General features: G+C 39.8%; 1 protein-coding gene across 1 annotated transcript in view; it reads left to right on the plus strand.

Annotated features, from left to right (window-relative positions):
- gbe1b (glucan (1,4-alpha-), branching enzyme 1b) overlaps nucleotides 1-25,988 on the plus strand; it is a 97,763-nt gene that overhangs the window by 15,732 nt on the left and 56,043 nt on the right. Inside the window, exons 3-10 of the mRNA XM_079246463.1 lie at nucleotides 3,310-3,425; nucleotides 5,662-5,787; nucleotides 7,145-7,280; nucleotides 9,721-9,811; nucleotides 11,004-11,213; nucleotides 21,037-21,152; nucleotides 21,730-21,857; nucleotides 22,155-22,253. Coding sequence (XP_079102589.1) covers nucleotides 3,310-3,425; nucleotides 5,662-5,787; nucleotides 7,145-7,280; nucleotides 9,721-9,811; nucleotides 11,004-11,213; nucleotides 21,037-21,152; nucleotides 21,730-21,857; nucleotides 22,155-22,253 — 1,022 coding nt within the window. The remainder of the gene's footprint in view (nucleotides 1-3,309; nucleotides 3,426-5,661; nucleotides 5,788-7,144; nucleotides 7,281-9,720; nucleotides 9,812-11,003; nucleotides 11,214-21,036; nucleotides 21,153-21,729; nucleotides 21,858-22,154; nucleotides 22,254-25,988) is intronic.

Consider the following 25,988-nt stretch of genomic DNA (forward strand, 5'->3'; position numbering starts at 1 on the left):
TTAACTTATTACATGTAATGGCTAGCAGCAGTAAATATTTAAGCTGTTTCATCCTCGACTTTATAATCGCCTCTGCTGGAGAGTCTGAAGCTAAATAAAATGTCCTGATAGTAATTTATTATTTAAAGATATTTATACCATTTACACTGCTGCTGCTGGTGGTAGTCAAGGTTTCACACGCATGTCCACAAGGTGAATACAATCAAAAGGTATTCAGCACCTTGGCGGAGTGTTTCTGCATAATGAATAGGACCGTCTTAAAATCACAGATTAAAACGGGAAGAAGGTTTAACTGATGTTGGCATTAAGTTCACATTTGAGCCGTGTGCTAATGTCATTAGGCCGATGGCTCTTTATCCTTCATTTTTTGCTCTGATGTTTATAAGTCCAGCAATATTCATATTAAAACATTCATCGGAACAGTTCAGTGATACGTAAACAGTTTCTGATTTCTGGGACCTGATAAAGGTCACAGTCGGAATAAACAATCCGTGAGTTAAGCTGCACAAAGTATGTTGAGTTTAGTCGCATTATACAGTATTTACATGGATATCGTTAAAGCGTGTGTTAGCTTTTGAGTTTGCATGGTATTTAAAGAAACGCATCTAGTTTACATGGGAGTTTTAATTCCTGTTTAATTCCAAATAAAAGTTAATTCCGCTTTAAACTGATAAAAAAATTACCATGTCAACGCTTAATTCCTAATGCAAATTTCTATATGGAATTAAACTTAATTCCGATGTAAGCGGCTGGTTTATTCGCATTTTTATTCCGATCTATTTAATTCTTCTGATATGTAAACCTTCCTTCTGCTCTAAGTTAATACCGGTCGTTCTGAGCATGCTCGTCCTGTCCCGATGACGTGCGTTGTTTTGCCTCCCATGTTTGGTGGTCTGTCTTTCTTCTCCTTCTTAGCTGGTGCAAAAAGTGCAGTAGTATGCTCGTGTTGAGCTGCTACTTCACATTTATAATAAAAATAGCGGCGGAACTGGTACCTTTTCATGTAGTTTTTACAAGTTACGTCTGAAAAAACGAGCAGGGAGCAAATTTTATTTCAGGTATATGTGAAACGTCTGTCCAATCAGAACCCTTCCCAACCCGCCGCTCTAATGAGGAATTAAGTGAGGACGTGTTTCATGTAAACCTTCATTCAGTATTATTATTTTCATGTAAAGTTGTAGGAGAATACGTTAATATTGAATTATTAATTCCGGATTAAAAAACATCATGTACCCGTAGCCAGTGTAGCTTCACGGCTTTGGCAGCCCATGCAGAACAGGGTCGAAACTTGGGCGATGCTCAGTGTTTTGAGACTTTAATGCAGACTCGGGGTTGGATCTACATATTGCAGTGGTTTAAGTGGATATGATATGAGCTTGAGATTTATTAATAAAATGAAAACAAGCATATACACAGAATGTTGCATATGCAGCATATCAAGGTCCTTACTTTAGATGAGGTCAGTTGTCTCAGTATCGCTGGTTATTGCTGGTGTGAGCTTGTCCAGCTTGACTGGCTAAACGATTCCTCCATGTTGTTGACATTCTGAGTTTAGTTTTGTTTCTCTAATCACTATTGGTGTGAGGAGTCATGAGCTGCACTGACACTGACTTGTCAAGGCTCTAAAGCTGTCAGATTTGTTGGCACATTGCTTCTCCAGAGCCCTGGCGGTTCAGGTCAGTCATGAGGGAAAACATTTGGGGCCTTCAGTGTGCTGGCACATTGAGCGGTGTGCTTACTCATAGAGCAGCTCAGGAGTCACAACTCCAGATGTTACAGAGGCAGTGAGAGAGAGAAAGAGAGAGGGAGCCGGATGGAGAGACAAAATCTCATTGAGTAGTCCAGCAGTACATACGCAGCACAGGGTATACACAGATACATGCATATGAAAGGAAGTAAAAAGCAGTAAAACACCGATAGAGACTCTTAAGACCGAACTGGAATGAAATTTAAATAATTCAACAGGAAAGAAATCGATGGTAAGGACAGATGTTGCATGTGCACAGTGTTTATGGACTCTAACTGTCAGAGGATGGAGACAGAGGCTCCCCACTGCAGGCTCATTTGACACACCGTGATATAAACACTTCTATTTCTGCTGTTGGTAATGGATTTAATGGTATTACTGGAAATGCTAATAGTTGTTCCCTCAGATTGATACAGTTCACAAAACTGGAAACGTGTCAATTTGTTTCTTCTACATTTTTTGTGCTGGTTGGTTCTGTTTCCACTTTTTTTTTCTTTTAAATCTCTATATGTTTCCTGATCCTTTTTTTTCCGTTTTAATTATCTTCCGGGGACCTTGGGCAGCAGCTCAATTCCAACATTCAGTTCTGTGAGAGATTACATTTTGACACGGCTCAGTCATATTATTTGATTTCAATTTCTTAGCAAATGTGGAAACAGCCCAGCAGCCCTAGTCATGAATGTGGTGCGGGTTGGCCGCATAATTCACAGCTTTTTCAGACGAGTTTAAGCAAAGGGAGATAAATAAATTGGGTGGGAGGTTGGGTGGTGGTGGAGGGTGTATTACTTGGCCTGCCTGTGAAAAGTGCTGGGGTTGCGCCCGGTCACTTCTGGAGCATCTCCTGTGATTTATTTTCATTTCTGGGGTTGTTTTTGCTCATGAATAGCAAGCAGATGTGCATTACAAAATGAAAACAGCATCCTGAATCGACAGGCCAAGGTGGTCACTTTATAATAAATGTTTTGTGTTCTTTCAGCCCCTGACAATTGGCAATGTGGTATCAACAGATTACGCATGTGACACCCCTCTGTTGCTCCATCTGATGAAATCCAAAGAGCAGCAAAGTGTTTTTTTGTTTGTTTTGTTTCATCAGCTTCTCTTTTACATGACGGATCCCGATGCTTTACTCTCTCTCTCTTGCCGTAGTCACAACAAGAAGGAATTATGAAAGCGGATTTTGTGGGTGCAGTGTGAAGACCGACGGTAGAAGTCAGAAAAATGAAGTGATAATGTGAACACAATGGGGTATTGAAATGGAACAAAAGCAACGGCGCTCGCTGGCAGCTACAGGTTGTTGTTAGCGCCAGAAAAAGTGGCGACAAGAGCTTGTGAAGTGTCGTAGTAGCCATTAAAAATAAAGATTCCTTGGCTTGATTTTTAACACTTTTGACTGTGGTGACTCCTAGTGGTGTTTACAAATGAGCACAAACATATTTGAGGATATTTTTATTAAAGTAGTTATTCTGCAGCTCAAAAAATCCTTCTATACCTCTTGGATACAACGGGTGTCAATTTGTCTCTGTGTTACATGCAAACTAATGTGTTTTATTGTTAACTCATAGATGGTTGGAACAAATTTTCCCACCCTTACACCAAGATGGAATTTGGCAAATGGGAACTGTGTCTTCCACCCAAGGATGACAAGTCTCCGGCTGTGGATCACAACACCAAGCTGAAGGTAAGGAGCAGAGTGTCTTCATGCTTATTTTCACGCCCTCAACAGGTGTCATCTGGCCACAGTGGCTCAGTTGTCACCAGCATGTTCATGGGACGTTCCCCGTCATGCGTGGTGTCGTATGAAGCAAGTGTAAAGCTGGCATGTCGCCATCAACAACGTGTCATATTTGCAGTGCAGAAGGGAGAGTACGCTCTGCACACAGACTGCGCAGTAGAGAGTAGATACACCTGAGGAGCTCAACTGATGGCTTTGTTTTCAGCTCCCATCTGTGGCAGGTATCCCTCAGGGTGTTGTGTTGTGTTTGTCGGCCAGAAAACAGAGCCCACAGTGGGTGAACATGATTGGTTTTAAGCTCTGGTAAATAATTCATCAGGGTTAAATGCAAAAGAGGCACCTCCCCTTATGTATTGTCTCAGCATGGATGAGAAATAACCCAGAAATGTGATGCCAGGCATGGAGTGCATGGCATCGCTACAGCTCTCTCCTTGGGACTGGGTCATCATTGGCTCACTCCCGCGCCCTGGACAGGCTGCCCAACTCCCATTGTCAGCATAGGTCAGTCTAAGGACGATAAGAAGCAGATGGAAACGCTGGCACCTGGCCTTTCCTTGTGCACCCCTGCTGCCCATGAATGGCTGTCCTACTGTGAGCTCCACTTTAGAATTAGTTCCACAGCACTCCCTCGTGGATGCACAAGCCGAGCTCCAATCACTCTCACAGAGAGCAGCTTGCCCTCCCATCCCCTTTGTTCGGGGCCCAATTTGTCTCCATAAACAAGCGATGTCCTTTGGTGGGAGTAGCTTTTACGATGAGCTCCTGATAATTAAAGTATGCAAGACTGCAGAGAAGTGAACTCAAGTGTTATCCAAGTGATCAAAAACATGTTTTATCCACACCTAACTTCTCGCACATTGCCCACTTTTAAACTGTTATTCCTGTTCATGCGCCCCGTCGGCCCACCCAGCAGGCTGATTTTTCTTTAATGCTGGCCAATTTATCTGAAGGACCACTGCTCTGTTAAGCTTTATGCCATTCCATTTATCCAACTATCTCTTCTTAATCCTATAAACTATGAAGCATGTCATAAGGGGAGCCAGGCAGCTAACCCCTAGGTGGCCTGCCCATAATGAAAAAAAACCCATGGGGGAGCCTGGCTACCGGCTCACAGGCAGGTGTTATTGGAATGGTCATTACTTTACAAAAGTAGCGTGATTTTAGTTGGGCTCTAACGCCTGTTTCTGCAGGGGGACTAAACAGGATGAACACATACTGTGGATAACACTACAGCATTGATTTCTCAGTGGGATTTCCAACTCTCACACTGCTTTTCCCCACCTCTTATTTGACAGTGGAGGCAAAGTAGCTTGTCACATTTCCAAACTATGTTTATTTTACCCCCTTCCAATCCTGAATTGCAGACATAATAGATGAGACCCAAATGACAATGATTTAGATGTTCATTTTTTCCCCTAAATTGCTCAAATTCGCTCTCAAGATGGACCAGTGAGGGGCTGCGTTAAAGCCAATAAAAGAGCTGCACTCATCACAAAACATAATGCAACATAATAACCGCCGAGTCCAGATTTACTGTGACAAGTATTCTGGTCAATACTGCAGCTTTTTGTTCACTACATTGTGTCTCCAAAGCAGTTTTGGTGGGATACTTTCTTTGTTTTATTTTGTTTTTTTTTTCCCCCAGAGTTGTTGGCTTTGCATTGGAGAGCAGGAACATACTTTTTCTAAGAGTTTTGCATTCCAAGTTCAGCCATTTTTTTAAAAAAGAAATGTTGGGTTTATTGGTTGAACAATCTGCACCATCTTTCAGTGTAATGGATGGGGAGTAACGGCACCGTTTTATGATGTAAGCATTTCATGGCTGGAAGGCGTAAATAAATGCTGACTATAACGTCGCGTATATCCCGAGACAGAAATATGCAGGATTTGCAGAAGACTTTTCAAACCCTGATGATTTGTGACTATTTTTTTTCTTTTGTGCATTTGTGTTTTTCCACTTTCATGGAACTTTACTGTGGTTTGCATTCCTTTTACACTAAATCTGTCTTTTAAATAGGTTTTTAATTCTTGTCCACTGTCCTTAGTCAACCAATTAGACAACATAGTTTGCCTTCCCTCTCACCGTATACTAAGTGACTGTAGTGCCTTTTTAATGTCTGTTCCTTTACACTGTTTGAGTGTCCTTGCCTTAATGTAATAGTCATTCATCTTATTTTCCCAGGTGGTGGTTCACACCAAGGAGGGCGAGCGGCTGTATCGGATATCGCCTTGGGCAAAATATGTGACCAGGGAGGAGAAATCTGTCATCTATGACTGGGTTCACTGGGATCCTCCTCAGCCTTACGTTGTAAAGTGAAATTTTATTGATGTCTAAATGTTAAAAGAAAAAAAAAAATAAGAAAAGGGAATTTTTCCCTGTTTCTTTTCTTGCATCTTGTCTAAGATAAATGGTGAATGGAAAAAAAAAAAAAGACATTGCACATTAGCTTGTGTTTGCTATTATTGTTTTTAACATTGAAATGATAATATTTGTAAAGAGAGAAAAACCATTTTTAGGGCTTTAAAGTTTAATGAAATATCACTAAAGCTTTTTTTTTTTTTTTTTTTTTTTTTTTTTTTTTAAACACACTCAAGAAAACGCTAACTTCTTACTTCTAGCTCTTCAGTTTAACGGGTCAGTGAATAAACAGCTTACAGACACATGTCAGAGAACTGAAGTAGATCATGTCTGTTCTGTAAACACGGAAACAAAAACCCGGATGGACACCAGTTTTCCCTGAACATCCTGGGATCAGGGCAACAAAAATAGACACGGTTCATTGTGTAGAGAAGTGCACCTCTACCGACCGTGACGTCTCACAGAGACTCTGAAACAGATTGAGACGACTCACTTGCAAAAAGAGATGCGATAAATCTGTGGGGTCACAGTTGTGACAAACACAACCTTCGGGGTACAACGTCATGTCATTCCTACGTGATGTCCTGTGACGTGTCCGTCCTCTGGGAAGTGGACATCAGATGTGTTTTAGCCCACAGAACAGTGATGAAAGGCGTACTACTACACACCATGGAAAATGCTTTAATTGGCTTCCTTTGTGGAAGTAGCAGGGTTTATTTTAGAATTTTAAAAAAAAAAAAAAAAAAAAAAAGTGCCATTATTTATAGTGTCAGGTCTCATACCAGCCAACAGGATTTCTTCCATCTAAACTTTCTCGCAGTGAAAATCAAGCTATTCTTTAATCAGCCTCCCATTACATATGTAAAGCTGTTGCTTAATTTCCTAAAGTGGATTCTCGACGCTGCTGATTTGAGAGGGTCTGAATGGTCTCGATGCTACTTCATGTTCTCACCTCAAGAGTGCAGAGCGAAAAACAAAAAGAGGCTGTTAGAGTCCACCTTGCTTTCTTTATCGCTTGATATCTGGCACCATTTTTAATCAGAGAGGCCCTCTCTCCCTCGCAGTATATTTGTTTTATTTACAAGTGCCTCATTCATGTACTTGAAATGGCGAGTTCAAGGCCTTGTAGGTAGCCATCAGGAAAATAGAGTGATTTAGTCTCCGCAGGCAGATGCTGGTGCTTAGACTCATGCTTTGACTCCATGGCTCCTTTTTACACAGCAAATGTAGGGTTTTTTTTTGCCATTTGAAGCATCTGTGTTCGATTCTGTCTCGATTTCTGTCTGTCCTTTTGTTTCCTCTCCAGCATGTCCATCCTCGGCCAGAGAAACCCTCCAGTCTGAGAATATACGAGGCTCATGTGGGTATCGCTTCACCAGAGCCAAAGATCGCCTCGTACACAAACTTCACAACCAACGTACTGCCTCGAATAAAAGACTTGGGTAAGATACAGGCATACGATAAACACATGATCTCCTCTCTATTGGTTTCCTTTACAGCTGTTATTGAATTAAATCTCCTATATTATAGTGTCACTTAAGTATTTCTGGGGACTTAATTTGAGATCATTTAAAGCATAAAAGGTAAATATCTTCTTAAATGTGCACAATCCTCAGCTTTCTGGTCAGAGAACAGTAGCTTCAGGTTTGCTTTTTTCTTCTGGTTTTTTTTTTTTTTTTAAATCCATTATCATGCCAGTGTCTCTGTCAGCGCTGGTCCATAACAGCAGACATGCCACGCTGCAGTGAGAGCCAGTTTTCCTCCAGCAGCAGCGTTTTCAGTGGCAGAGCTGTCACACTGCCTCTGCATAAAACCACATCAGCAAGTCAACACCTTGTTTACTGGCATGACCTAAAGGGATCACTGACCGTTGGGCAGTGTTTTGTAAAGGCACCTCAGCAGCTCAAGTCACAGCACACAACAAAACTGACAACTTGTTTCCATTTTCATGATCATGGCTCAGACAGGTAACGGTGAAGAAAAGCCATTTTCCTTCATGTTCAGCCTCTTTCTGTAACGTGTAATAAACAAATCATTCTTCTGTTTACAGCTTGATGATGAAACTGGAAATGACTCCAACAAAACATCCCTTTCAGTTTTATGATAATAAAACCAGTAGATTAATCCAAAATGCGTATTTACAACAGATTCTGATATTTAATTTCCTGCTGTCTCTGATTTGTTTTGTGAATAATTCAGTGTAATCCTGCCTAGATTTTTACAGTCCAGACTTGCCTTATGGTTGATTGACTGCTTGAAGCTCTGGTTGGGAGTCGCTGTCTGCTGCAGCCATTCGTGGTTTAATTATGTAGGATTTTGACGGTTTATTTAATAAAGGCATCTTGGATTTGTAAGTGAATGAAGTTACGTAACTTTTTTTTGCCTTATTTGTACTTGAATAAGTCAAAAGAGAGCCAAGCTGTTTTTCTTTGTCTTTCCTTAAACATCTTTGAATTTTTATGGATAAACAGCTATTCATGAGGCAGCTGTGATTTTTTTAAATTTTTTTAATTTTTTTTTTTTTTTTGATTCTGAAAAATATTTTATCTTTATGAAAGCGGAGCATACAATAATTTTTAGAAACGAACTTGTGTGAAATAAAAAGAGTACAAATGCTTCCATTAAAAACTGGAGATGGACAGATGCTTTATATAATTATGACCAGCACTTTGTTTCAGCTGTGGTCGCTTTAAGGGGCTTTATAAATAAAGTTGAGTTAAGATAAGTTTTTATCTTAATGCAGGTTGTACAGATTTATGCAGGGCATGTGTCTGCAGATTGTTCAGCCAATACAGGTTTGCCTTTATTTTTTTTATTTTTTTCTTTTTTTTTTTTAAATTTATTATAAGGACCTACATGGTGATGCTGCTTACAGCTATAATTAAAAGTAATTTTAATTAAAAAAAAAAAAACAACTTCCAGTTTTAACCTGTGAACACTTCTCATACTGTGTGAGAAATTTACATAATGGATGTTAAATTATTGATAATGATAAAAAGCGTTTACATTAAATGGGCCTTTAACCTGTTTTGATTTGCAACTGTGCAAACAAATGTAGTCTGTTGTGTTTGCTTTTCAAAAAGGCACTGGTTTGACTGGTGGAGGCATGATGGATGTTGTTTTTTTTAGCAGAGAACTGGTGGAGTAAATGCAGTCAAAAGATTGCACCTGCAGCAACTCAGGAACTTTGCATTCTAGGCTTCTTCAGGAGAGTAAACTCCATCGTCAGAAATCTCAGAGCCTCCCCCCGGAGTCGTCGGTGGCCTTTTTAAAGGCCTGGTGTTTCTGTAGGTGCTTCTCTTTTGCCCCAGCTTGTCCTAAGGATAGAAGAGACTGTCAAAAAGGAAACCGCCTGGAGCTCAGGCCGTGCCCGTGTCTCTGAAACGGGTCAAGCACTATCAAGTCTTGAAGGTTTTCAGATGCGCTCAGTACCACATCAAATACAGCTGAAGTGTTCCAAAATGTTTTACAAGCCTTTTTTTTTTTTTTTTTTTTTTTTTTTTTACTGGGTGGCCAGAAAGTATGTTTATGATCCAATCCAAGCAGCGGGTGTCTGATAAATGAATTCTGAGAAAAGAGAGGCTGACAGAAAGAATACCCCCTCCAGTTATTGCAGCAGAATGAGGCTATCCAAATAGACAGGATGTAATACTCTTAATAACAAAGAAGCACCAGGATGTTAAGCAACACTTTTTCATGCTGTCATACATATTCAACCCACATTTTATTATCATACATAATTTAGTAGTTTACCCACAGTTAATATCTGAACATTAGCTGCGTGTCAGTTAGACAAGTTTGGCTGCATAATCTAGTTGGAAAGCTTTTAAACATGCAATGGAAAATGTAAGTTTTTCTTCACTTTATCCTCTCTTTGTCCAGGGTATAATTGTATTCAGCTGATGGCTATCATGGAGCATGCCTACTATGCAAGCTTTGGATATCAGATTACAAGCTTCTTTGCAGCTTCCAGGTAATTATTCCTAAATATCAGCGTAAGTATTTACATGTTTTTGCACATGCATGAATATTTGTAATCTTTTAAACGGTATGGTGGCATTTAGTCCTTATTTGTAGGGTTCCCTACAAGCGCATACTTGATGTGATGGGCTGAGTTGCAGCTCATTTCTGAATTAACTGCATAGTTGTGACCACGTCTGGAATGATGCTGTCATGTGTCATCTTCAGTCCTCTTTACAAAACAAGTGAAAGAAGAACTGAAAATGAATAAATGGAGTCGGATGAATCCTCTCAGCCGGGTCTTTTCAGCTACCCTATAAAGATCCACGACCTGCTTCAGTAACCACAGGTGTTAACAAACCAACCAGGATTAAAATACGGCTTTAAAGGATTAAAACTCCAAGCTGTCTCAAAGGTGTTTTTTTTTTTTTTTCTCCTCCTGTTCTCAGAGTTTCCCATTTAAACCACTTTACTTGGTATGTGTAGTATCTGTAACTTCATACTGTCATGAACTGAGTGAGCAACTTCAACTCAGTCACCTCAAATCAAGGTTAGGAAGTCTGACACCAGCAATAATCTCTCTGTAAATACATTTCCCGTTAATCCATGTGGAGGGAGTCCTAGATAAAAGTGGACTAGTCGGAGTCTTTATCTTCTTTCAGAGATCCTCTTTCCTGGCTTGGAGTAGTAGCATAAAGCAGCGAGTGTAGCATATATATTGTAATTTCACCCTTGATTGATCTTGTAGTGTAATATAAAACCTTAGTGGTTGAATACCGGGAAGAAGAGAAGTCCTGCGTGTCCTGTTTCGCAGGCAAGTCGATTCCATGATAGCTTGAAGGACAGATGCTTTGTCACTGCAGAATATGAGGAGTGTATGCAAATATGTGTACAGTTAAAGTCTTAACAGAGAGGATACTCTAAAGAAGTTGTGATGTTACACAAAGTCTTTCTAAAAATCAGTAAATCTTAACAGTGTGTTTACACACAACAAATGATTCAGCAGTTATTGTGACTATACTTACATGATGGGTGCTGAATGGTTTTGGTTATTTACGTGCAAACCTGAAGCCACATGCTTGGTATATTTTAGTTACGTGGAGATATAGTAATTAATAAAACTCTTATTAGTCATGGATAATTTGGAGAGGACAATCAAAATGCTGTTCACAAGTTAAAATCTATTTATATGTGTCCATTTGTAGTCGCTATGGAACCCCGGAGGAGCTGAAGCAGCTGATTGATGTGGCGCATTCAATGGGCATTGTGGTTCTGCTGGATGTGGTTCACAGCCACGCATCCAAAAACACAGAGGACGGCCTGAATCGTTTTGACGGCTCCGACTCGTGTTTCTTTCACTCGCCACCCAGAGGGGAGCACACACTCTGGGACAGCCGCCTCTTCAACTACTCCAGGTGCCTTTTTGTTTGTTTACTCGTTTACCTAAGCTTTGCATTTATTTCATCCCATGTGTCTTTAGTGCATTTATATCCAGAGTGTCCAACTTGCATGTATGGAGGGAGTTTAAATCCGATCTTTGACAAGTATAAATAAATTACTGTTAATTTACTCACAAAACAGTAAAATGTCCTTTCATTAGATTTTACTGTTCACATTTTTAAAAGTGTAATGGGGTTATAACACAAGCAGCACATGAAAGTGGTTAGCCAAATCTGAGCCATTATGTCCAAAACATTTCAGCTCTTCTCTACATAGAAGTAACTGATTTTCAGTTATAGTATTACAATAATTAAGCAGAAAAGAGCGCTAAGCCAGCACTGTGGGTGTCCATAGACTTTATTGAGCCATAAATTGGCTGAATAAATCACATAACCAGCCACTTTTATAAAATTAACATCATATTTAATAGCTGTCACTATTACAGAAGCAACGAGGTGCAAAGTTGAAGCTCATAATCATTTAAAAGCTGGAATCCAAGCAAAGTGGTCCAATTTGAAGTGTGTCGATCCGTTCTGTGTTCCTCTGAAAGGCGAGCATCAGCAAGCTGTTGTGGTGCGCACCTTTTTCAACATCGGCTTTAAAATGATTTAACCTCAGAAGCTGATTTCCAGACATGCTGAATTAGAAACAGAAACTACGGATAATTTCCGATCATTCCCGCCACACAGTGAAAATTTTGGGAGGTATGTTCTTAAATGCATGTGGATGAGGGCTCTGCTGTGGTTCATATGCTTCAGGTTTTATATGGTTCAAATGGTTCATGGTTTCACTTCAGCAAAAGTAGCGAGCTTAGATCCACCAGAAGAACCGATTATTACACACATGACCCAGAATATCAATGTTTTGTGAACCGGCATCAGTAGGGCTGACGGCTATAAGGCTGGGATGATATGTTTTTCCCTTTATTCAAATTTTTTTGGGTGCCGATTCGATTTAAATTGTGATTCTTCAATATTCCTGATTTTCAGTTTGCTTTTTAATCAGCAGACCATGTGAAAAAGTTGCATGATGACCAAGTTTACAGACTATGTCACGAGCCAGATTTTCTTAATAAAAAAGTAAACTTTGTCAGTTTTTAAGATGTTTTTAAGCAGCAATATATCTGAACCAGCTGTTTGAACGTATACTCTTGTTTCAAAAGCTTGAATTTCATTTAAAAGTGCAGGATGGTGTCTTGCTACATGGGCAGTAACGTTAGTTACCGCAGTACGCCACATGGCCATTACAGAGTTTACAAGATTTTAGCATGTTCAGCTTTGCTTTTCCCTGCAAAGCAAAAAAAATCCAACATGTGTCCACACTTTTGACTTCAAATGTGATTGTGGCGGAATAATCTGCGCTTTTTTGCTTCTTGTCCATCATTCTCCGTAGTGTTTTCTAAAACTGATATAACGTCATGTTACTAGATAGTCGAAGAGAAACATTTCGCCCTCTGCTGGAGAAAAACTGTAACTTTTTCTCCATCATGCATATAAACATAAACATTAGTATGATTAAACATTAAATAAATAAAATAAACAAAAATTTATTTTTATTTAAAAATTGTAAAATAAAAAAATTGTAAAAAAAATCATTGTATGTGAATAGATTTTCTTTTTTCTCCCACCCCTAGCTAATATGGCAGAGAAATTTGAGTTTTAGTTACAAATCAGTAACAGTGCCAATAAACTGTAAATGTTTGCATAATTTGGATGCAGTTTTTGTTTGTTCGTTTTTAATTCTGACACTGCCTATAGAAACTCAATCTTCTAGGCAATAAATTTACCTCAGTTGCTTTTGGGAGCAGTGTAAGGCAGTGTTTTTCAACTTCTGTGCCGTGGCACACTAATGTGCCGTAAGAGATCATCTGGTGTGCCATGAGAAACGATCCAATTTCATCTAATTTGTCTAAAAGTCAGCTCTTCATCCAGACAGGCCCACGCCTGTCTGTGAAAATGCAGAACAATGTGCTGAAGGTCAGAAGCAAGATCTAATCACAAGGATAACTCATTGCATCTCTCACAACCTGGCCACAAAGTTAGCTTAGCTGTTAATTGGATCTAACCAATGTGCAGAATGGGATATTTATAACAATTCCAGTGACTTCAGTTTTTACCTCTTATACCAGTGTTGGATTAGTTGAAAAGAAAAGATTCCACAAATTCCCTATCTTTTCTGGTGTTCAGTGAAACTACTGACTGCTTTGTTGTAGGTTCTGTTAATTAGGTGTCTCTTTTGCTTCTATACACAGAAAATGATTCCAACTCATATGAGAGGAACAGGCACTGTTGAGTCTATCAAATGCCTTTTTGAACCCGCTTTTAATAAATATGCGTCAGTGTGTGGCAGTTTCCAATACATTATACAATGCTTAGTGTCAGGCATGGAGGCTATAATAAGGGAGGAAGGTTCTTCTTTCATTAGTTATTGAACCGTCCTCATATCAGAGGCGCTCATTAGACGTGGTGCAGACATATGCCGCGACAGGGAGGCATATGAGGAGTCATTTGTAAAAGCCCAAAGGAGGACTGCAATGTCACAGCCAGTTCATTTGTCTTCTTTGCCTCTCACAGGATGTTTGGACATGTCGTTTGTGTCAAGCTTTTGGTAATCATCTTCGGATGGAAATGAAGCTCAGAAGCACACTGAGAACCCAGCGTGAAACAGTCCGTTTTTAATCAGACAGCTTCTCTTTCAGCCCGAACAGTCCGGCCATGATGTTCTCATTGGATTGACAGAAACAAGCCCTGGGAAGAAATATGCATTTTCCTTGTTGCTGCGTCTTTTGCTCTGCGTTTGCAGCTGCATCTGTAGCAGAAAGTAGCTTTTTTGTTGTTGTTGTTGTTGTATTGCATGTGTTCCACTTTGGATTTTCCTCATAAAACATTCAACACAGTCCTGAGAAAATTCTGTTTAGATAGATCCCTGCCATCCAATTTGTTAACTTGTGTTGCTTCTGAGTCGTCTGCATTCAATATAAAGAGCGTCTGGCTTTGCAAGCACTGGTTCCAGGCTGCAGAAATGCTGGAATTAGTTTTGTAGTTGCTGAATACCAACTTGATAGAAGGACTGAGCTGCATTGAAACTCGCAAGGACAAGTAAACACATTTGCCAGAATGGCTATGGAAGTGTGAAATGTGCAGAGATTTTTTAGCCAGTTCTTCAAAAACATTAGCTATTATTTGTACTTTTTAAATTACTAAAATATTGAAATATGTTTCAATATATTTACTGGATTTTTGTAAATGTTAACTCCCTGAAACATAAAGGATATTTAAATTATTTTGATTTATCAATCAGTCTGGTCCTTTTTAAGTCAGATTTAATGCGTTTGCAGCTTTTGGGATGCACTAAAAAGGAGCAGAGGAAAGTTTGGTGCTCATGCATTTAAAGAGGTTTTTCTTTCAGAGCTCAAAATTTGTATTTAAATGAATCAAACAAGCTGTCAGGTTAATGGTAATTGTGTTATTTATCATCTACTAAAAATTCTGTTTTTGATTTTAAGAAAAGAGAGGATTTCTTTGCTGGAGTTTAACTGTTAGAAAAACCAGAGGAAGACTTTATCAGAATAAGATGACCGTCAATTTATCAAGTGTTTTACTGAAGTAAATAAGAAAAAGTGAGAAGAAGGTCAGCGTTAGGTCTTTTCCTTCTGTTAAGTCCAGTCGGGGGGAATGATACTCAACAGCGTTAGAACTTCCCAGAAGCGCTTCATTTTTTCTCTCCAGGTGTTTTAAAAGTCTTTTCATGTTTAGCTTCAATTGTTTAAATTAGTAGAAAATTGCTGTTTCTTGTGCACTTTCCATGGTCCTGAACCTCGGAGAAAGAAGCCAAATTTGGTCAATTAGTTATAAATAGTTGTTGAATAAAACACTTATGCCTCGTGTTGTCTAAAATGAAGAGCCCTTTTCTGACAAGCTAAATGGCTCCAGCATGAGTATTTTCTGCAAGTTAAAAAGCGACGAGCACGGTCGCCTTCAGACTTATCGACTGCGTCCAGTAATGGACCGGTGAATGCAGACAATGGTCTTTCAAATATCGTATTTCAGAAGTGCATTTCAGATTAATACAGCTATGACAATGATCTGATTAATCCCAAATATCTGCTTTTGATGGTCCTTTAACATATATAAATGAAATGATAAATCAGATTTAATCTAAATGTAATCAAATCAGACTGTTGTGAGTTGAATAGAACAAGTGATAAGAATATTCGCCTTTCGATATTGACACTGTTTGCACACATTTGTACCATATTTTTAGTAGAAATGCATTTTCAATAGAACAATAAATTTGTGCACGTAAAGTGGATCAAAGTGAAGCGGGACAACTTCTTTCCATCCTTTGGATCAGTTGGCCTTAAATGGACCGGGATGTAGATTTTATGTAGAAAATATACAACCTGTCTAGGTGTCGGGTTGCTCAAACAGATAAGTACCTGCTCCATGTACTGAGGCTCAAGATCCTCGATGCGGCTGGGCTGGGTTCATGTCCTTGTCTGAGACCTTTCGCTGCAGGTCATCTCCCTCTTTCTCTGCGTCTCACCCTTTTCTCGTCGAGCTGCTGACACACAAAAAAAAAAAAAAAAAATCATCTATTATTGATGAGAGAAATCTAACTATTATATCTGCATTATTCATTGTGGCTGTTTCCATCAAAAAACATCAGTCACCTTGACACGGTGACCGGGTGACTGGAGCCTTCGGTTCATCGTGTGGGCGGCAGGCTGGCATCAGGAGAAGCTAAGTCTGATGCTAGGTCTGGGTTTTGAGTGGTGAGCTCTGACATGCTTGATGTGGTGTCTTTCTGTAATCCCCCACCTCTCTCAGGATCATTTGCATCCATTTTTCATCAATCTTTGTGTGAATTCTTAAGATATGAAAAAGAGGCCCAAGGACAGGCTTTTGGAAGCGCTTTTTAACTCCTCTGTGTACTCGCGCTGAGATTGGCTCTTTATGTCTGCACTTTTCATTCAGATTTCTGATGTGTGTCAGTTTATTAATGTTGCCGTTCATCTTTGCTCCTAAATTCTAAATTAATGCAAAAAAAAAAAAAAAAAGCTGATAGACATTTACCAAATGACTAAATCGTTGCTAAACTGCAAGTGCATTTTACACACAGACACCTCAGATGGGCTAATTGAATAGTTTATGCTCTTGAAACTCTTAGATAGGGTATTTAAAAAAAATAAAAAAAAACTGATCAAGACATTTTTCTAAAATTACATAACCCCTCTAAGCTTTCATCTAGCAGAATAAGCCACATACAAATGATGCAATTTTCTGCTTGGCAGTTTGTATTTCGGTTTATCCACTGACAGTGTGAAACCTGGCTTCAGCTTGCAGGGTAAAAACGGGCTTGATAAAAATCTTTTGACATATTGAAACTCTAAAATAGCAGAACTGCTCACGAGGAAGACATGAAAAGAAGCAAAGACCCTTTTGATGAGTGAGAGACGGAGCAGAATCTCCCTTATAATCCCTAAAATCCATGTTTATTTATTTATCTCCTTTACATACCTGGACTATCTTCGGACCATTCAGTCTGATCAGTCATTAAATTCCCACTTGGGGAGTCTGCTCATTATGTTTAAATTCATTTCAATATTTAGCACCCATAAGTTCTTTCCACTGCTCCATCAAGTCACACAGCAAGAGGAAAAGCAGTTTTTCCCCTCTGGTGAGCTTCAGCTAATGAGCTAAGCTTAGCTGTAGGTGTGCATGGTGGCTTGTTGGAGCTGTCTGCCTGCTTCCAGTAGGTGCTTGAAGCAGCCACTGGGTAGGAACATGCCCTACTGCAGTTTAATTCTTACCCAACCTCTACACCTTAAAGCTAAAGGGGGTTGAGTTGCATAAATGTCCAAATATTTTTCCTTCATCAGAAGCTCTAGTCATTATTTATTCTGTTTTAAGGGATCTAAATAAATTGTGCGATTTCCACATTTTTAGAAAAAGCCTGCATGATTATTTAGCCTTTATTAAGGGATTACAGAGTACTAAATATTTTTAAAAATGCTCAGAAATTCAATATTTCTCATTGCTAACAACATGCAAAAACCCATTTTGGACTCTAACTACTTTTAAAGCCTTCAGAAGGACCTACAAGGTTGCTCAATCTCTTCAAGGCAGCAGTTCTTATTTTGCAAACTATCTAACTAGTTGAGTGGCCATGCCTTTTTGTTTTTCACTCTTTGAACATGTTTATAATTTGCATGATTTTTGTCCGAATTGTCAAATTATTTTAATAACTTCAGTGATGATTCATGTGAACGTGCACCTTCTGGATATCCTGCCTCAACTGAAATACGCTCCATTGACAAAACAAAACTCCAAAGGAACACAATAGGCATGACAAGCTGCCATTGATTAATGAAATATACAAAGTGATACTAATTACAGGTTGCTGAGCACACAAACCATCTCACAGGCTGCAGACTATTCCTTTTAGGATGCCAAGAAAGAGTAGCCAGCTGCCAGGCGGCAGAAAGGACGTCAAAGAACAGCATCACAATGCAGCCTGTCACACCTGTTGATGAATTTTCCAAAAGTTCCACCATTTTTTTTTTCTTTTTTAGCAGACTTTTGTCAGTGTAATTTGGAATGGAAAGATTCACTATTTCTTTTTTATTTTTTGGCCTGACCCTCTGAAAGGTTCGCCACAGCAAATCATGTTTCAGGACGGATACGACCCCCTGCATTTATCTGGCCCTCGGAGAACAAGCATGCCCTCTTCAGGCTGCAGCAGTGCAGGGGAGCAGGGCTCGAACCGCAGACCGTCAGGTCACAAGCCAACCCGAGCCACTGCCACCCTGAAAATTCATTATGTAGCCCCGGAAAAAAAAAAAAAGAAATGTTCAACTGTGTTTTACTCGACCGCACGATTAAACATGATTGAGAATTCTGCCTCTGGTCACACACATATAACTCACTGTACAACACGAGTAAGTGATGTACATTTAAAAAAAAAAAAAAAAAAAAAAATCATCTCTTCTCCTGAGAAGTGAACAAGGATAAAGGGAAAAATCCAGAATCGGGATCCTGTCGCTGTCTTTGTTTCGCGTCGGCTGCAGAGATTGCAGAAACCTTTTGAAATGCATCAAATGAGGCTCCTTATTTGTCCTTTTTGGTGCAACAAATGTGCACCATCCATCAGGCTCGTCTCGTGTTGCTGTTTGAGCATCACACCTCTCGCAGAATGTCCTGTCAGCTTCCTGAATCTATTTCCTCGTATTTGCAGTTTACCTGTGATGTTATGAAAACAGGGACTTAAATCTTTTTTTGTCTCATCATGACAAGACGCCATAGCCTCCTTATGCAAACCGGCTTTTAGAAACTTGGCATCCTTTTAATATCCGTTCCCCATCCAGATGCTAGATGGAAGGGGAACGGTGTGTGTGCCGCGGTCGTGGTCAACATGAGGAGGGAAAGAACTCTGATGAGGAATGTTGTGGAAAGAGAAGTCCTGTTATTGAATGAACTTATGATTTTTTTTAATGTAACAGCGTGTTCTTGCAGGTGAAACAGCATTGATAGATTATCTTATCTTACTCTACAAGCAGTGTTATTAGAGCTTTACTCTGTTAGTGCTCCCTAACCGGATTTCACCGTCGTTGCTGTGCTTTAATCTGAGAACAGCGTATTATGCAATTTGCTTTTATATTAACACTGCAGACTGAGTGATAACTTCATGGATCCGCATAGATAAGCGCCGTATTGCATCTGGTACGAAGATCTACCTCTCTCACTGTAATTGGACCTGATGATGAATGGCATTGTGGGTCCTAATGTGGCAGTATGGTTTCATCTTGGGCCTCTGGCTCTCACTAGCTATTATCTCCATCCTTTGAGGATACATTGTGTCTGAGCCTTTGTTGGCTCTGCGCAGTGGACTGGAGGACCTAATCTATTTATCACAGGGTCTGTGTGACCACCCAGCCAGGCTGCTATATCGGATCATACCAGGCTCCCTTGTGCTCTTCCTCTGGGGATGAAGAAAGCGCAGATGTAACATGCAGCTTCACACCTGTCAAACAGTGCTGGTGTTGGTCATCCCTGAGGATCGGAGTGCAGAAGGGAACACATTTAAATGTATTTTAGTGTCACGGCTTTCTGGTTCAAAGGAATCTGGGATTTGGTCTTTTGCCACAGAAGATGTAATCCTCAGCACCGAGTGCTCATAGGATGAATGTATCATTCTTGTGCAGAAATGTTGAGGACAAGATTTGTTTTATTTTTAGGGGTGGATTTTGCAGTTTGGAGCGTTACTGAAGTGCTGTTGAAGCATGAACCTGGGTCTTCGCGCTGCTTCACCAATTTTTTGACATGATGAGATTGCATCATTCAAGCAAAAAAAAAAAAAAATGTTGAACTGCCCCCTCAGTGTGGGGTTACAGCTGGGGAAAGGCAACTTCAGGACATGGGTCGGCTTTCTACACCGCTACTGTAGTTACATGACAGATGAAGCGCTGGGGAAAGTATCATTCAATATTACATGTCAAAATTTCAATTGATAGATATTATGAAGAACTGCAGTGGTCCAAGTCATTGGTTACGATGGTGATATGTCCTCTGATATGGTGAAAATAACTATAGGAGCTTTTTACAGAAGACTGTGATGCTGTCACTTGTTCACAGATCTAAAAAAAAAAAAGTTTAAACATCAATAAAAACTTCTTTAAAGCTCAAATATTTTATGATGCTTCTTCCCGTCAAGAGCGCGGATGTGCTTTATGCCACGGTTATTAGTTTCTGCAAAACAATGCGAACACAAAGATTGTAAGAACTGCAGTGCACACATGCAGCAGACAGATATCATTCCAGCCTTTGTTAGAGCAGAGTGAACAGTGCACGTCTGAGTTGCGACTTCCAGCCTAAGCAGAGGGAACAGTTCACACTTAATCAGCGTCTTGAATGTGTCATTCGTCTCACATCCTCGGCGCTATGCTTTCACCCTCCAGCATTGCATCCGAATGTACAGTGTTTCATTTGGTGCTCATTACGCACACTGCATAGAGAAAAACAAATATTGAGTTTTCACTGACGTTTCCATGGCGACACTCCACTGAATGGGAAAGAGTTGAGGTGCAAAGTGTACTTTTGCCTTGAGTGGCTGTGCAGGACCAGCTGACGTGCCAAGTTAGGGAATGGGGGAGCGAGGCCGTTTATGGAATCCGCCTCCTCCAACATCCGCCGATGAAGTCTGGCCAGCAGCCACCGCCAGCGTTTGTATGCTGCGGGCCACAAAACAATGACTTCTATCTACAGCGTTGACCCTCCTGAGAGTCATCAGACGTTTAAGATGAAACCAAAATCTTGGACAGGCGTAAAAGCTTGCCCATTGGTCGTGTGTGTGTGTGTGTGTGTGTGTGTGTGTGTGTGTGTGTGTGTGTGTGTGTGTGTGTGTGTGTGTGTGTGTGTGTGTGTGTGTGTGTGTGTGTGTGTGTGTGTGTGTGTGTGTGTGTGTGTGTGTGTGTGTGTGTGTGTGTGTGTAATCTGATGGAAATTAGGAAACCTCACTGTGCAGCTTAAGCCACTGATTTCTCATCATGACATCTTGAAATGTGAAAGACACGGTCCCCTCTACGGTGTAGTTAATGAAAACACTGTCTGCTGTCACTGACACTCCATCTCCAACATAATGGAGCTTCAGTTATCAATATGTGAATGTCCTGTAGCGGTGAAAATTAATCTCTGGTGCCCAAAGTGCATGATGAGATGTGTGAATAATTCACAGCTCCTTGTTTGTTTGACCTTGAATTTTTCTCTGTGTGTGTGCATGTGTGTTTGTGTGTCCCACTAGCTGGGAAGTGCTGCGGTTCCTGCTGTCAAACCTGCGCTGGTGGATGGAGGAGTACCGCTTTGATGGCTTTAGATTTGACGGCGTTACCTCAATGCTCTACCATCACCATGGTATCGGTAAGACTGGCTTGTGTGCTCCTCATATGTCAGGACTGGGAAGTGAATCCTGCTTTTCTTTGTGCACAGGACTCCCATGGGAATTAAATAATAGGAGTTTGTTGAGAAGGTTTACATATCGGAGCTTTAATCTAAACCATGTTTTAGTGAAAAATTATGAAGATATTAGTTAGTTGTTTTTTTTTTTTTTTTTAATTTTTTTTTTTTAATAAACCAGTTTTTATATGACATTCCACATGGGAAAACTCATTTTTTACTCTGAATATTTCATTGAGCATTGAAAGAATCTGACATACAGCCTGTAGTATTTGGTGTGAAACATTAAGTATCCTCCTTTAGCAGTGTGGGGTGGGGGTAACATGCATAAATGATAAAGCTTGTCCACCTATTCACATAAACTCTCAATTTAAAATAGTGACTGTAAAATAGTACTATAAGCATCTTTAAAGCCATACCTGTGCTGAAATATGTCATAGCAATAAGGTTGAATAGAAGTAGAGCTTCAAAAATGGGAGGATTTCTAAAGTTTGGATGGAGAACATGATGAGCATTCACTGTGTGGGTGTTTACCCCTCAGGCACTGGCTTCTCAGGGGACTACAGTGAATACTTCGGCCTTCAAGTGGATGAAGACTCTTTGGTTTACCTCATGATTGCCAATCACATCCTCCATACTCTTTATCCCAGCTGCATCACGATTGCAGAGGTGAAAACACAGCCTGCCGCACACATACTCAGCAGCATCCTCTGCAATGGCACTGCCCTTAGCTATTATTAGTTAAAAGCACTTATCAGTGAGCCATGCTTGCTTCTTCCCTTGTTTCATTTAAAAGTTAATGCGAAATGAAAATGGAAAGACACTTTTTTTTTTTTTTTTTTTTTTTGGAGGGAGGGATCATAGGATAAAAAAGAATTCCTGGTCAACACATGCAGCTGCGATGATATGATGTTGGTTGACTAGGGAGGAAAACTGTGGTTATTACGTTGTGTATTTTCTCTACAGGAGGTGTCAGGGATGCCTGCGCTCTGCAGAAGGGTGGAGGAGGGAGGACTTGGCTTTGATTACCGTCTGGCTATGGCAATTCCTGACAAGTGGATCCAGGTAAAGTGATGAAAAGTATCTGCGCAGTGTTTTTCCCTGATGTTTTTCCATTTATTATGTTTATTCCTCAAACTGAAGTAATGACATTCACATATAGAGGTCGTAAGTGGAGCTGCAAAGATGGAATACATCATACTGTTTATTTTCTAGAACCACTTTTTATTTACTTTTTTGGGTTCTGCTCAAGAAATAGTTTTTTTTTGTTTTTAATGAATTAATTTATTTTACAACCAGTAATTTTACCTGCTGTGCATCTGTTGGGTCCAATTATTCACCCAGCAGAGATGAAGCTGTGAACAAATGAGTCAAACAAAATGACTGTTGTTTAAATTAAAGGCAGTTGATTTGTACAACCGTTCTGGTTGTGTTATCTTTCATTGCTTATTTCTTCCTTTGCATGAAGGTATAATTTAACCCAGACAAGAAGAAAGATAAGATTTTTACATTGTCAACCTGAAGGTCATGTGCTTTCTGATCCATGCTCAAATTTGTTCAAAGTGGAGCTTTGAATAGGAACACTGCAGCCTCAACTTTTCATTTTATTCATCATTCACTCTGAAACGTACATCCTCCTGATATCTTAATAAGACAGCAATGCAAATATTAAGCTCTCTGTGGATTTTACTTTTGGCCAGCTCATGGAAAAAGGAAACTTTTTTTTTTTTTTTTTTCCTTGAGGGAAAAAAAAAAAACCCCAAAACAATCCAAACTCCTGCAACTTCATCACCCCACATTGTTTTTTCATGCGGAATAAATGTGATTGTTTAAAATGTTTCATTCTCTTCCTGCAGTGATTTTAGGGGGACGTGATAATGGAGCTTGACATTTCTAAATGCTAAAATTTATCATTAATTTTTTAATTACAAATGCGCTACGTGCACTCGTTTGTTGAAATGAATTCACACTGGAAACAAAATGAGTCTCTCACAAGTTCATGTTCATTTCAGTGCACTCGGTAATCACAAGTAACAAAAGAGAGGAGGTGTTTTTGGCCTTCAAAGAGACATCACAGCTCTGCTTTAGGATTGTGTGACTCATCTCATCATGGCTTCTCATTCTGTGTAAACTTTGCTTGATTCTTGCTTATCTACAGGATTAAATAGATTTTTTTTTCTTGCAAAATCAAACCTCTAATATTTTGGTAAATGCTCTATGAAGAAGCCACCACTAATTTCAGACAGGATTTATCCAGAATTCTGCTTTTGCTTCAGTTTAAAGGGAGTTGGACATCAAGCAGCGCTAACAAGACGCCCCCTACTCGTCTTGTTTGTTTGTTCAGATGTTGTCCTGTCAACATCTGAACAAACGCAACAGCACATAAAAGGACTTACGACTTTTGTTCAAGACATTCAGTCCACACTTGCACAAAAAGACACGACTCATCACAGTGCAGAAGAAGGTGCTCGAGCAGACGTTTTCTACTAATGGAAAGCAGAAGTCAGTCACTGCCACCTGCTTCTTACTTTGCTTATTTGCCGTGTCAAACAGCCAGTCATGCTGAGCACTCACTTACGGACAAAACACATATTCTACTCTCCCAAGATTCAGATCTCCTATAAGAAAACAAAGAAAGAGGCCAACCGAGTCTTGACAGTGGCAACTTGGAGCAAACAGCAAAAAACACCAGAGAGAGAGATGTTGAGACGTTCAGCCTGTCATCAGCTGCAACGTGCTTTAAGGACAGTTCAACACCTTCTGATGTTTCCAGTCCTAGTCACCCCCCCCTCCTGTCTGTTTATAGAATATTTGTCTTAACAAAAACATCCTTACATTGCAGTAGATCATTTTGTTTCTTTATCCTGACTTTCACAATTTTTAGATGAAGTCAAGAAAAACTTAGTGCCTTCCCACCTGCAATCAATATTTCTGCAAAGAAGTGTGTGTGTGTGTGTGTGTGTGGGGGGGGGGGGGGGGGGTTAACCTTAGAGACAGGTCAGAATTTGCAATAAGGCAATATCGAACAGCTAAAAAGGATTTAGACGCTGGAACGGATTGAATGTGGAGATGAAACGATGTCCAAACATCATCCTATATATGAGAAAATATAAACAGAGTATATTTAAACTGTATGGGAGTGAGTATGCTGAATATGCATTTGCAGGGAGCACATGGATGTGTTTGGCAGATTATGTGGCAGCTTTAGGCACAGATGGTTTGAGACTTGTAGCAAACATGATAGAGAATTGTTTGCTGCAATGTTTTGGATTGTGTGATCATGGATAGTGTAGTCTGGGGCAGGTATGTGTGAGTTAAGATCTTGTATGCTCTATATGGGTGACTAGGCTAATAAACATGGTTTGTTGTCTGAAGCTGTAATTATGTATTTACATCTGGATTTATGCTCTGTAGTTAGTGTTAGTATATGATGTGTAACATCGACATTCAGAAAAAGGGGTCGGATTTAATAAGGTTTACACTTCTTTCTACTCCTTTTCGAACATGTAGTTTGCTCCTTTGTAAATGTTATTTTTTGCATCACATGTGTGACCTCTTAATTTTGTTTTCTGTTATTTTATATTTATGTTTGAGTTATTCTAATTACTGTTTGAAATAAGTTAATAAAACATTTCATATCCACCAATCCAATTAAGAAGAAGAAAAAAATATATATTTCACAATCAGTTTGTGTCTTTTGTTTAAGACCTGAAAGCAGCTGCTGATTCTACTTTCATGTCTGTGCTGGATCATGTGGGTGTGTTTTACATGCAGACTGTCTCATAGTGCGTACATGCTGCAGTAGTTCCAGTAAATCATGGAGATCAGAGGTCATGGAGATTGTGCTGGTTGGTCTTCTTTGTCCATGTGTGGACTTGATGTAATGTATATGTTATTATAAATGTTATATTGTATTACAAGTGTTATTATATACTTTGTTATTCCAGCAGCGCTTTATATCATACCTGGTACCAATTCAGACACAGCCTGTGACATTATCAGCCCCGTTGTTGCTAGGCTACAAACACAGTGTCCTAACGCATTCATTGTGATCTCTGGAGACTTCAGTGTCTTCCTTTCTGCAACATCACCAACATTTCAACAATTTGTCACCTGCTCCACTAGAGAAAGAAATACGTTGGACATATTTTTATGCAAATATAAAAAAATGCATGTGGTTTCTGTGCTTTGGTTCTTTTAGGAAATTCAGACCATATTCAGGTTCTTCTGTATGTTCCATGTATAAACCAGTCGTTCAGCAGCAACCAGTCAACACACAGACTATTACAAGCTGGTTTAATGAAGGTAAAGATGGTCAGAGAGGGTGCTTTTAAGCCACAGACTGAACAACACGGAGATGACATCAGTGCCATGACTGAGCGTGTTATATCAGTTTCTGTGTAGACAGCATTATCCTAACAAGAGAGCGAGACGCTTCCCCAGTAACAAATGAAAAGCCTCCAGGGATGGAGAGATGGAGTTATTTGAGACAAGACAAACTCAACTGAAAGTAAATATTAGGAAGTGCAAGGATGACTAGAGGAAAAAGTTAGAAAGTCAGCTCCAGCAGAACGACGTGACGGATGTGTGGTCGGGTCAGGAATCACAAAGATCACCAGCTTCAAGTTCAAGTGGGATCAGACTGATGGAGGCCTGGACAGAACTAATGAGCTGAAAATGTTCTGTTGCGTCTCCTGCGGTCAAGTGAAGAAACGACTGTGAAAACTGAACCGGAACAAGGCTGCAGGTCCTGATGGAGTCAGCTCCAGGGTTGTGAAAACCTGCATGGAACAAATATGT

Source organism: Telmatherina bonti, assembly GCF_933228915.1.
Source record: "Telmatherina bonti genome assembly, chromosome: 9".
Classification (NCBI taxonomy): Eukaryota; Metazoa; Chordata; class Actinopteri; order Atheriniformes; family Telmatherinidae; genus Telmatherina; species Telmatherina bonti.